A 13,272-nucleotide genomic window follows, 5' to 3' on the forward strand; every position below is an offset into this window, starting at 1 on the left:
GTGAGGGGCCGGGCACAGAAACACACTGACTGAACATCCTCATGGGTCTACGCCAGCTGATGCCCACCCATCAGACACATTTCAGTGCCGCCCTCAGTGCCGGTTCCTCCATCGTCCCCTGCCTGGCCTGTGTCCTTTTTCAGCTCTTCCCATTCTTCCCCAAGTGGAGGTTTTTAACAGAAAAGTGACATCCAGTGGATGTGAAGGAAATTCACTTTCAGGTACTTGAAGCTGACGAGGGGAGGACATGGAGTGTGGCACGGCTAGCAGTGGGACTCACTCTGCTCTAAAACTCGGGGTATTAGGGGCTGGGGGGCTCGGGCAGTTAGGCTTCCCACTTGGTTTTGGCTCAGGTCATGATCTCTCAGTTTGTGAGCTCAAGCCCTGCATCAGGCTCTGTGCCAACAGCTCAGCCTGTTTGGGATTCTCTCTCTCCCTCTGCCTCTCCCCCGCTTGCTTGCTTGCTGTCTCTCTCTCTCTCTCTCTCTCTCTCTCTGCTTACACACAAACTATAAAAATAAATAATGTTCAGGGATCTGGCCATTTCATATAACCCTGCCGCAGAACCATAGAATGGAAAGAAGGCCCCAGGGGACAGACTGCAGGAGATTCAGAAGGTCACAGCTAGTCTGCACAGTGGACACTGTATGCACCTGCACAGTAACGCACAGACCCACGACAGTTCAGGACACAGTAGTCGTATTCAGTGAGGACTCTGCACATGAATGACGGAACTTGGAGTGGTTGCCAGTGGAAAATCTGAGAGTTATCTGTGATTAGTAGAAGAACATTGATACAGAAGGCTGTACCCAGTGAATCCTGATTGGTATGGTGATGACAGTATCATCATTCATTGAGGAAGCAGATGATAAGGGTGGGGAAGATTTAGAAGAACAAAGACTGAGGTCTCAGCTAAAGTTTTAACAGTTTCCTAAAGCAGAGGATTATAATTAAATAATTAGAGTTAGATCATATTATTTAAGGTCATTACATCTGATTTAAAAAACTCGAACAAGTATTTAGGAAGAAAATTATCAAATGCTAGGAAGTGTTCCTATTATTAGTATAGTGGTTAAAACAGAGAAAAATCCCTGCCCTGATGGATTGATTGAAAGAATTGGTTAAAAAAAAATGTATTACAAAAATAGAGATCTATTTCTATGACAAAAAGAAAACAAAAATTAGTTTACAAATTAATTTGACAATTTCTGATGAAAAAGATCCCTGAAGAGGCTGGATTCATAACTCACTCTGTGTGAAACACAGTCCTAAATATGCACGAAAATGTGGGAAATGTACTGCTTTCCAATACATATTTTACTAATAGTTATCTCACTAAAATATATAATCACTAAAAATCCCATTTCTCCAAGCAGTGGGTAAGATGAATTTCATGGAGCGCTGAGGAGGCAATTTGAATAAGTCAAGTTAAGGGTCAAGCTTGAAAGCAGACAAGTGGGACATAAGGCCGTTGATGGGATGTCAGATTCGGTGAACTTTTCAGCAGAGTGACAGCTGGGACTAATGACTGGCTGGGCACAGATTGTCGGTGGGAATGTAACAATTAGTTCCCGACTGCACTCACTCACTCACTCTTCTGATGTTTTTTTGAAGGTTGACATACTTAGAATGGCACATCGGTAATATTAATTCAAAATTAAATCAAAAAATATTTACCGAGTAACATAACATAATAGCAACTTTTCAGTATGAAACTTAACAAAGAATGAGCATGTAACACAAAGGCATTGTAAATCAAAATGTATTGATGATAACTTTTCTTCTAAGATTTTCTGATGAATACTGCTCACAGGGCGCCTTAGGAAACTTTCGCATCTGAAGCTCATTGACTCTCTGACAACATGCTCCTAAAAGCGGGTTCTATAGCCTGTAGAGGTAGATGTCTTTGTGTGCAGTTAGCTCTTGGCCTGATCATCTTTTATGCATCTTTATTTAAGAAATCTTGTCCATTTTCAAAGTAAATGCCAACATGTTAAATGTTGGTTTTCCTGTATTTTTGTTAATTAATGTATAGGTTAATTCTTAGCTAATTATTTTCGTACTAAGTATTGAGCTACTGAAAATTGTCTGCTCTTGCCCCATGTTTATGTCAGCAGCTCTAGGCGCTGGCCATGGTGCTGCTGCTCAGGGGAGGTGCTTTCCCAAGGTAGAAAAACACAGTGTTGTACGACAGATAGATGTGTGAGTCATTACAATAAAGAACTCTTATCAGGAATAGGTATGAATTACATTATTGTTATGTCCATATAAATAGACAAGAGGCATATATTCCTGGGGGCAGCTGGGAAGAGCTCAGTTACTTGGCTTCTCCTGACTTGTCTGCTGTAAGATGGCCCTTGGAAGTCAGAATCCTGTTCTGACTACGTCTCCCAGAATAAAGCTGGCCATGGAGGGGCACACAGCCAAGGAAAAGATCAAAGGCAAGATGGGTCATGATTAGGATTCAGCTTTTATTGGGTGACAGTTTAATTGGTTTATGTGATATGAAACCTTAGAAATATGAACTAGTGCTTTCCTTGTATTAGCTCTATATTGTGAAATCAGTTTCTTTTGCTCTTTTCACAAACCCAGTTTAAATTATTTTTTAAATGTATATTTATTTTTGAGAGAGAGAGATTGGGAGGGACAAAGAGAGAGGGAAACAGAGGATCCAAAGTGGGCTTTGCTGAGACCAAGGAGCCTGATGTGGGGCTTGGACTCACAAACCATGAGATCCTGATTTGAGCCAAAGTCGGATGCTCAACGAACTGAGCCACCCAGGCATGCCATCCCCACCCCCAGTTTATATTATTAATGTTAAGACTAGATTCCATTGTAGGCTGACTTTTGATTTATAAAAATAATGTATCAGTTTGAAAGAAGAAGAAGAAAGTTCCATTCATAAAATGGAGGTCAATTGAAATATATACATTAAAAAATTTTTTTAATGTTTATTTTGAGAGAGAGAGAGAGAGAACATGAGTAGGGGAGGGACAAAGACAGAGGGAGAAGGAGAACACAGGGGAGAGAAAATCCCAGATGGAGAATCCCAAGCAGGCTCCACACTGTCAGCACAGAGCCCAGTGAGGGGCTCTCTATCTCACAAACTGAGAGCATGACCTGAGCCGAAATCAAGAGTCTGACGCTGAACCAACTGAGCCACCCAGGTGCCCCAGAAATACAATTTTTACATATAAACCTCAGTAACATTTGTTAGGTTATGTCATTTCTGTAGTTTTCTGGGTCTTTTCAGTTTAAGGTCATTTCTCTTTTAGAACTACCATTTCTATTTTCTTTCTTTAAATTGTCAACTACATGTTAATCTCCTGCTTGCATTGTGCTGTAAGGCAGTTTGTATCATTGACTATAGACTGGAGTCTAAAGCTTGGAAGAGACCTTGGAGATGACCTGTCATACCATCGCATTTAGAATGGAGAGGTGGAATTGTCATACAGCGTAGGGAATGGGGGACTGGGGGTCTCGAGCTGCCCTGCACTTTCCCCTCTATCATGCTGCATCTGTGTCCCACCAAGGGAATGCAGACTCTCTCTGAGTCAGATTGGGTTTTGAGATGGACTTATTTGATCTGGCATCACCCATGGTGATCTCAGCGACAAGGTCATCCTGTGAATGGTGCCTTGGGAAATTTCACAGAGAGCTCCAGTCTAACATTGCAGATGTCGAAAAGGGACCTGATGGCTGAGTCCGTTGTACTTGCCAACTTGAGTTCTTGAACCACATTTTATCGTAACCGGTGAACAGCTAATTTGATGTTTCATGTGCCTGTTTTGTCTTCAGCACACAGATAACGTGTTGAAGAAAGTCACACGATCTCTGTTTTTTTCTAGCTAGAACATGTGGATCGAATCTGCGTGGACCCAGCGGCATCATTACCTCCCCGAATTACCCAGTTCAGTATGAAGACAATGCTCACTGTGTGTGGGTCATTACCACAACAGATCCGGACAAGGTAGGTTTTCCACCTTCCCCCTCGGTGCCGCGGTACCATGGGCGCTCTGACTCAGACACTGTTTGAGAGAAACAGCCCTGTGAATGTGATTCCCCTTACAGTTTGCTGTTTGCATTCAGAGCTCAGGCTGCCTTCTGAGCACATATATCCACCTGTAGTGGACGAAGTCTAGGACTCCAGTATAAAGTGAGTTTTGATCATTTGGTTGCCTCCTCCTGGTTCTGAAGGTTATGTCTATGTTCCCTACCCCCCACCCCAGTTTTGTTGAGATATGATTGACATATAACATTAAGGTGCATAATGTAATTATCCGATATATGTATGTTTTGCAAAACAGTTAACATACATTATCTCATATAGTTACCAAGTTATTTTCTTGTGATAAGAACTTTCGAGATCTGTTCTCTTAGCAGCTCTGAAGGATACAGTACAGTAACTATGAGGGTCATGGAATCAAGCCGGGATCAACAGTGGCTTTAGGGGGGAGCAGTGAAGCCCTTACCAGAATGAGGGAACGTTGCAGCCCCCTCACCTCCCCCCCCCCAGGGGCAGTCTACTCCACACGCGTGGTTCCTGCACCATTGTTAATAGTGACCTTTTATTCTCCAGATCATTCTAGTTTGGAATAATATAAATTCTCCCTACCTTGAATCAGGGAAAGGGCCTCAGGAAGCAGGAGTTTATTTTTTTGTTTTTTAATGGGAAGAGATAATGAGTTTGGTTTTAGGCATAATGAGAGTGAGGCGCCTGCTGTATATTCATTCAAGTAGATATAACTGGTAGAGGTAAATGTGGAATTCACAAGTGTGCTGTTAGCTGCCAGGATCTAGGATATGCACCGTGTCATGTGGAGAAGCCAAATAGAGTCAAAGAGACTCGTGCTGGTGGCATATTTTCTCTCTGTGTCACTGGGAGGGAGACTGAGCCTCCCTGTAATGAATGATGGCATTGTTGCAATTCTGCATGTCAGGTGAAGGGCTGTAAAGTGCGGGAGTCCTTTGTATGGAAGGGTCAGCAGACCCCGGCTGTTGTGATAGGTCACGCACTGGCTCCAAGGTCAGTCTTCAGGGAATCTGAGTCACACCCTCACAGTGTCTCAAAATTCATTTAGACCCAGATCGCATATAAACAATCATGAATATTTTGATTATTACACATACACCCATGTATCTGGTTTTCTTTCTTTCTCGTACATACTGGAATACTTGAAGTCTCTGTATAAAAGGAAGGTTAGACTTTCTCTTATCTGAACCCTTCACCCGACAGACAAGAAACCGAGATCCAGGGAATGAAAACACTTGGTAAAGTCTTCCTGGCCATTTTGCTCCTAAGGAAGGATGAGAGCGTGTGTGTCTCTTTACTGCACTGTGACGGCCCTTCATTAGCTCTGTTCCTAAGAAGACCCATTTATTCCCACAGCTACACATTCCATCATCACTGTGCGGGGCGCCATGCGGAAACGGAGTAATAGGTTCTTCAGTGCCTAGATAGGAGCTTTGGGGCTGTAGGTCTTAGAAAAAGTGTTGAAGAAACATTATTTCGCATGACAAAAGGGGAGAGCCAGTGAGATTCCATTTTAATTCAGGAGCTCAGGAACATTGCTGAGGATTTAAGTGACTCCCCTCTTTTCTGCTCCACCTTCCAGGGCAGTAATGATGCCCGCCCCCCTCAGGTCACAAGATGGCTCTGGCATAATCCTGTTCACTGGAGAAATGAGCCATGTCTTTCTAAAAAATGGAAGGAATTTTCTAGAATGTCCCTAGCGGACTTCCCTTCAGGTCCACCCGAATCGAATGCCTATGGTCCAGCTCCTAGGGAGCCCGGAGAAAAAAGCCTCTGGAAGGCAGAAAGCAGGCTGATGGTAGTGGGAAACCAGTTGTGCACACAAGCAAAATGTCGAAGAAAGAGACTTGGGTTATTATCAGGTTTATATTTTGTAGATGATGCACTTCAGATCCCATTGTTTTCCTGTTTTGCCAGACTCCAGAAGGCTAACGTCTGATAAAATGCATGAGGTGTGTTCTCTGACGATGTTTCAACATGGCCAGACTGCAAAACGATAAATAAAATAATGGACACATGCCATTTGGATTTACATATTTCTCTCATTTCAGGGGTTTTGCTTTTCTAACTCATCTTTGTATGCATTTACACAGATTTTTCTAATGATTCTATATAAATTTGGCTGATGCTAAACAGGCAACAGTTAAGTTACATTTCAGGAATCTTGTGTTATAGTGCTTCAGTAACTTCTTTGCCTTTCTTTGTTTATTTTGGTGAAATGTTCAGAGAAGAAACAAGACATTCCAGGTTGACGCACTCCTGCACACCAATACTCTTGCTAGAGCACCACTTAGACACCTGAAGGCATCTCAATTAAGCAGAATTACCATCCAAATTAAGAAGCAGTCACTGCCATTAAGTATAATTAGACTTAATTTGATTCCTTGGGAGACCTTCCAAATAAGGGGGTTTCCCGAGTAAGCACATGGTGATGAAGGCATATTACATACTGAGCATGAGAGAGAAGAGTGGTTATGTAAAGATTCCCAGACAATGACTCTTGCTAGAAGCATTAACAAAGAATTTGAGATAAGAAGTGTTGGTGTACCTCAGTCTGTACGTTTGACTTGCACACCTTTGAGAAATAAGGTGGGAAAATGAAAATCACTTTCCAATGTCAATTAGAGATTAGTTGATGCACTCCTCTTCTGTTGAAACATTAATCTTCTCTTAATGATTTATAGTCTTTCCAGGTCTTATTTTTGCTTTGACTCATATATAACCCAGTGACAGGCTGCTGTATAACCAAGTGACATGTGTCAGTTTATGTGAAGCATTAACATAAAATTGCATGTACAAGATAATTATCTTAGGAGGCTCAGTGTCTGGTAGTAATGAATATTACAATTTGTCATATTGTGGAATGTCTTCTTAAAAAGAATACTAGAAATATATATGTTTATAAATAAATAGGGACACTTGGGTGGCTCAGTCAGTTCAATGTCCAGTTTTGGCTTTGGTCAAGATCTCACAGTTCATGAGTTCAAACCCCACATCAGGGTGATTTTGCTCTGATAGTATGGAGCCTCCTTGGGATTCTCTCTCTTTCCTGTCTCTCTGCCCCTTCCCTACTTGCACTCTATGAAAAATAAATAAGTGTTAAAAATATATAAATATACAATTTTCTTAATATTAATGGGATGTACATTATTATTGAATATATATGAATGTATTACCCAGTGTATATTAAATAATATATTAATTGTAAATCATAATTATAAGACAATTTAATACATATAGATTTATATTTTAGGAGAACCTATTAGGTAGTGTGTTCTAGAGAGAAATTTAAAAAGAAATTGTCCTCAAGAAGATTCAGTTTAGTGGAGCAGATTTCTAAACAGCCAAGTACAGCTGCTCCCGCCATACTAGTCTAGTAAAAATCCAATAAAAATTAATTCAGTAATGAGGTACTGATTAATGTAGTTCATTGTATACACAGTCAACAATTCAGCTTTCTCAGATAAAACTAATGACACATGTGTGACCAAATTCTTGAGACAGTCATATATGGCTGATGAGCTATAGAGTAGAGGCGTTATCAGCAAACGCTCTCAAAAGTCTGTCCCTGGGGTTTCCTTCGGGAAGGTGGAGGGCAGACAGCTTTCCCTGGAGGCCTTGTGAGGACACACAGGCATACATCTGTATACGCATATGTATCGTGGGTGTACATTGGGGACGCAAATGTATACACATACGTGCATACACATACATTTGTATCTCAAATAATTTCAGTACCTAATTTTAAATTGAGCTCCTTGGAAAGTATTTTTGTTGATGTTAAACTCCTTGAGGGTTTCAGTGATTTTAAGCATTTGAACTTTGTCTGCTCAGGTTTCTAAGACAAAATGCCTCAGTTAGGGTAGCTTATAAACAAAGAGTTCCAGGATCTGGGAGTCTCAGATCTGGGTGCCAGCATGTGAAGGCCCTTGTGAGGAACATGAGGCCAGAGTGAAGCACCCAGAACGCTGTCTGCCTAATGCTGCCTGCCTCCCCTCCCCTCCACTACCTCCTCCTTCCCCACCCTTCCCTCCCCTTCCTCCCTCTTCCTCCTCCCTCCTTGCCCCACCCCTCCCACTCCTCCTTACTGCCTTCCCTCCTCCTCCTCCCCCCTCCTCCCTCCTCTCTCTCCCTCCTCTCTGCCTTCCTCCTCATCTGCCTTTTCTTCTTCTCCTTGGTGATTATTAATGACTACACTCAAGGAGCCATAGAGGAGACCCTGAAGGACAGGTGAAGGATTTAAATGCTGTGCTGAGTGGGTGTCAGGAAACAGAGGAGAAGAATGACGTTGCCATGTCCATGTCTCAGAGAGGTCGCTCTGTCAGGAGTCGGGTGGACACAGGGCAAGGACCCGTGACTGGAGGCAGAGACAGCGCGTTGGTATAAACTTGAGAGATCATGTGAGCCTACGTCAGGACAGTGGAGTCAGGATCGGAGAAGAGAAGACGAATTTGAGAGGCATTTAGGGAATAGGTAATGAGACGCAGCAATTGATACATTGATATTACACCTTCTATTAAATGCACCCCTGTCATTGTCTAAAGAAAAAATAAGACTTGCTGAAATTTAATGCTTGTAAGAAAGTGCAACCGTGTGTTAGACTCCTTTTTGGGGAAGGAGCATTAACTTTTATTACACAGATTTTGTTACATAATTTGACATAAATTCATACAGATGTAGAAAAGGCATTCGTTTGCATTCAAATTATTTTAAAGTTAAGGTAGAACTAAATATTTTGCGTGACAGTTTCTGGTGTTCTGGATGGAGTGTGGATGGATGCAGGTGCGTAGGTTATGCTGAGCCAGCAGGGATCCAGGGATTGGCAGAGAGACTGTTAGACACCGTCGCCGTGGGAAGCGTCTCCGTCGGCTGTGTCCCCGACGCCTTCCCGGCCCAGTTACTGGTTCTCTCCCGTCCTTGTCCACTCTTCCTCCCCGTGTTCTGTCTCCGGGGCGGCCCTTTGTCGCCAGCTCCCCCCATCAGCGCCGTTTAATAAGTGTATCTTTTCCATGAACAGAGTTTGGCTTCTTCCTTCTCAAGTCTCTGTAGACGCCCTCCATGGCACCCTTTCCTTCCTGCCACAGGGGAGCCCGCCTGCCCCCGTTGCCGCTGCCCGGGTGTTTTTGCAACACTCCAGTTACTGCCTTGTTACACCTCATTTAGTTATTGTTGTCATCTCTTCTTGGTTCTCCAAAATAAAATAGAAAACAGGGTCCATGCTTTTGATTTGCTTGCATGTTAAGCCAAAACATGAATTACACACACGCACACGCACATGTGTATGTATATAAATACATACACACACATGCATGATGGAGGCAGCATGACTAATCTGTTAGTGGTGCACAGACTACAGTACAACGTAAACACAACACAGAACAAAAACAAAAACAAAACCCTGCAGAGGTGTGGACAAATGATCTCCAATATTTTACTCGGTGTAAGTAATTGAAGAGCTAGGCTGGAATCTGGCTTATTTATAGAAATGTAGAAGAACAAAGTACCCAAGTAACACTGTGAGAAAAGTACACAGATTTCCTGAGGTCTTTTGTGTTTGTTTGGTTTTGTTTTTGTTTCTGTTTTAATAAAAGGGGCTTTAGGAGAGGAGACTTTAATAATTGTATGTCCAGAATCTGGAAAGGATGAATATTTGTCCTCAAGACAGAAAGGTAGAGAAGGGCTTTTGTTTGTTTTGTTTTCTATGAGTAACATGCATGTGTGCATGCGTGTGTGTCTGTTTTATGATAAAAAGAGGCAGAAATAGTTTTCCCATTTAGGTTTACATGTCTTAGAAGTAGTCACCATTTTTTTTCACCTTTTGCCTTTTAGCATGTATTAAGTACATATTTCCTGCATCAAAACACATTTCCTTTTGCATTTTTCTTCTTTTCAGGGGTTTTCTTATTTAAAGACATTAGTAATTACACAAGTAGGGAAAACAGCACACAACGTGTCCATTCGGTGTATTGTTGAACCACACACACTTGCTCATTGGTAGAGAGCAGTGAACAGAGCAGCGATGGTCTCTGCACGGAGACAGCCCTGCACAAGGGGGAGACAGAAAGTCAGCCAACAACCCCGTAACTAGGTGGAGTCACATAAAGCAGGTACGTGGCAGGCGGTTCCTGGGCAGCGATGCAGGGCCCATGGCGGCACACTGATGTCCTTCAAAGCGCACCCTGAGTAGAACTTGCGATTGTCATAAGAACACTCGGCACTAAGAGTCTGTCAAGTTAATGGTTGCCACCATGCTTCCAGCTCATATCTCTTTTTTCCGGCCCCTCTGTACTTCTTTTTCTTCTCTAGTTACTTGAAGAGATATTTATAATTTGGGGATCTTCTTTCCCCACACACATGATTCTGGGGTCTTACAGGGCAGTGGCATGGTAGAAGGAGAACCAGATGTTTTACCGAAAACCCCAGGTTCCAGCCTTTGCCCATTTCCTAGCTGTGCGGTTTCAGAAAGACATAAAATCTATCAGTTGCCTCATGCGCCGCATAATCTTAATAATGATAATAATATGTAGATAAACTAATGGTATTTCTGTGTTTATCAGATGAATGTGCATATAGGGAAATGACTCTAAGTTACTAATGTCTCACTGCTACAATGATAGGATCACCTCCTGGTCTCTTCTCCTTTTCCGGTGTTTCTTTGCATTCCATTGCTTTAAGGACTCTTCTCTGGAGAGAGTAATCAGTTATGTAATCAGGTTACCTGTACACAGTGCTGGAAGTCCAGATAAACCCAGGGCATTTCTGGGGCATCCTAATAGCCTTTCGTGTGCACAGATACAGAGAATATTAGTTCTCTCTTGCTTAGCAATTTGCTGTTCCTCCTAGAGCCTTTCTCTGAGTCCTTCATTCTGTCATGGAATCCAGACAACAACCTTTATTCTAGATTCATTTCCTCCTCTATCACCTCCAGTTGAGCATCTTTTCTTCACCGCAAATATCTTCTGGATTCACTCTCCCTTTTCCATTTTCCACGAGTGACTACTCTAGGTCAGTGTCATCTGTTAATGTGTACTGTTTATTGTTGTGAGATAGCTCAGATGTTTGTCTTATTCTGTTCTCTACCTTCCTAAGTTATTTTCCACAATAAATGGGAAATATCTTTTCTAAAAACTAAATATATGTCTAAATGTGCATGTAATAAATACATGATCACTATCTTACAAAATCAAATGACACAGATAACTAGAAAGCAAAAACCAAAGGAACTAAGTGTTTCAGTCCCAGAGATGAGCAGTACTAACTATTGGCACATACTTTTTGTAAGACTTTTATTAGTTTCTAACCATAAACACATATATAAGAACACAGGTTTCCTTTATTTCTTTCTTTCCTTCCTCCTCCCCCACTGGTTCTTCTTAATGACTTCTTTTATTTTAGATATCATGCCAAAATTTTATAGATCACTTTGTTACTTTATAATGCATGTGTGTGTGTGTGTGTATACATATGTATACGTATGCATATACATATACATCTATAATGCGAATATATAATATATGTCCAGGTATAATTAATTTATGTTGGATGGAAAATATATCTATCCAAATGTAATTTACTATATTTAATAGCTGCAGAGTATTTTATTCTATCAGCTTCTTCCTTTAAACAGGTATTTAGACTGTACCCGTTCTCTGTAATCATAAACCGTGCTTCAGCAGACATGTTTATGTTCCCTCTCTTTGCAACTATTTCAGTAGGTTAAAGTCCTTGAATTAGAATTACAGTAATAATTTACACACATTTATAATTTTGATGCTTATTTCCCAAATACTTATCCTGCGTTAAAATTGTGCTCATGGAAACTCCCACCACAGTGTGTAGATGTCTGCATTTCTACAACATGGAGAACAAAGATAAAATATGACTGTTGTACTTCAGCATTATATCCTCAGCAATTCTCTGTGGTTCGTCGGAGAAAGTCCTTTTCATAAGATCTGTCTTTTATGGCAGGGCAACTGACATCACTCCACTCTCATTTTATCATTTGTCCCTGCATGCTTAGTCCCCGGCCACACTATTAAACTCTCAGATCTTGAAAGTATTGTACCTCTGCAGACTTGTGCACCTTTTCATGCACCCCGAACAAAAACAAGGTACCAGGGTGAAAATGCTTATTATTGAATAATTGAAGCAATTATTGAAGCAATTGCAATTATTGAAGCAATGTTTATCATTGGATTCATGGCATAAATTTTATACTATTTTGCAAGCCAATGAACTAATTAATGGGTTGACCATATTATTTATTATCTGAACCAAAACTGTTTTAAAGGGTAATATATTAATAATAGACCTGGAAACAGTCAAAAAATACAACCACTCAAGGTAAACCAAGACCTGTGTCACCCTATAAAGGGACAAAGGGAAAAGCTCTGTGTTATTTTCCCTTCTGTAGTTGTAAAAAAAGATTATGTCCATACTCCGAGCATTTCAAAGGAAGGCAGGGGAAATGGTCAAATCTCCCAAAATGCAGGAAAAGTTCCCCAAACAGTAATAGCTTTGTGTGACCAATTCCTAACTTGCTCAAAGCTACAATTAAACATTGTGTCTTTTTACAATTTTTTTTAATGTTTATTTCTGAGAGAGAGACAGCATGAGCAGGGGAGGGTCAGAGAGAGAGGGAGATACAGAATCTGAAACAGGCTCCAGGCTCTGAGGTGTCAGCACAGAGCCCGACATGGGGCTCAAACCACGAGATCATGACCTGAGCCGAAGTCGGACACTTAACCGACTGAGCCACCCAGGCGCCCCACATTGTGTCGTTTTAAAGAGTATTTTATTTGTTTATTGATTAATGACACAAAATATAACAGTACATCTTAGGAATTTTAAATGAAATTAAATAAGTTACTTAAATTACCTTTTGCAAGCAAGCCTGTGTCTGTCACGTCTTTGAATGTACACTCTCTTGCCCAGATAATGGCCTGTAGTGAGAACTAATAAATGATTTTTAATAAATGGCTGTAATTATGACCAAGCATTTACTGTTTTATGTCACTGGGGAGGCAGAGAAGGTCATGTTTTACTTGAAGTTTTTGTTTGTTTTGAGAGAGAGGGGGGGAGAGAGAGAGAGAGAGAGAGAGAGAGAGAATTCCAAGCAGGCTCTCCACTGTCAGCATAGGGCCTGATGCAGAGCTCGATTTCACTAGCCAGGAGGTCATGACCTGAGGTAAAATCAAGAGTCAGATGCTTCACAGACTGAGCCACCTAGATACCCCTTA

At 41.4% G+C, this 13,272-nt stretch overlaps 1 protein-coding gene across 1 annotated transcript in view; it reads left to right on the forward strand.

Moving 5' to 3' along the window:
• The window catches only part of CSMD1 (CUB and Sushi multiple domains 1), a 1,564,948-nt gene that overhangs the window by 1,051,800 nt on the left and 499,876 nt on the right, over positions 1-13,272 (forward strand). Inside the window, exon 10 of the mRNA XM_077771883.1 lies at positions 3,849-3,970. Within this exon, the coding sequence (XP_077628009.1) occupies positions 3,849-3,970 (122 nt within the window). The remainder of the gene's footprint in view (positions 1-3,848; positions 3,971-13,272) is intronic.

The sequence above is a fragment of the Crocuta crocuta genome, unplaced genomic scaffold, assembly GCF_008692635.1.
Source record: "Crocuta crocuta isolate KB4526 unplaced genomic scaffold, BGI_CrCroc_1.0 scaffold111, whole genome shotgun sequence".
In the NCBI taxonomy this organism is placed as follows: Eukaryota; Metazoa; Chordata; class Mammalia; order Carnivora; family Hyaenidae; genus Crocuta; species Crocuta crocuta.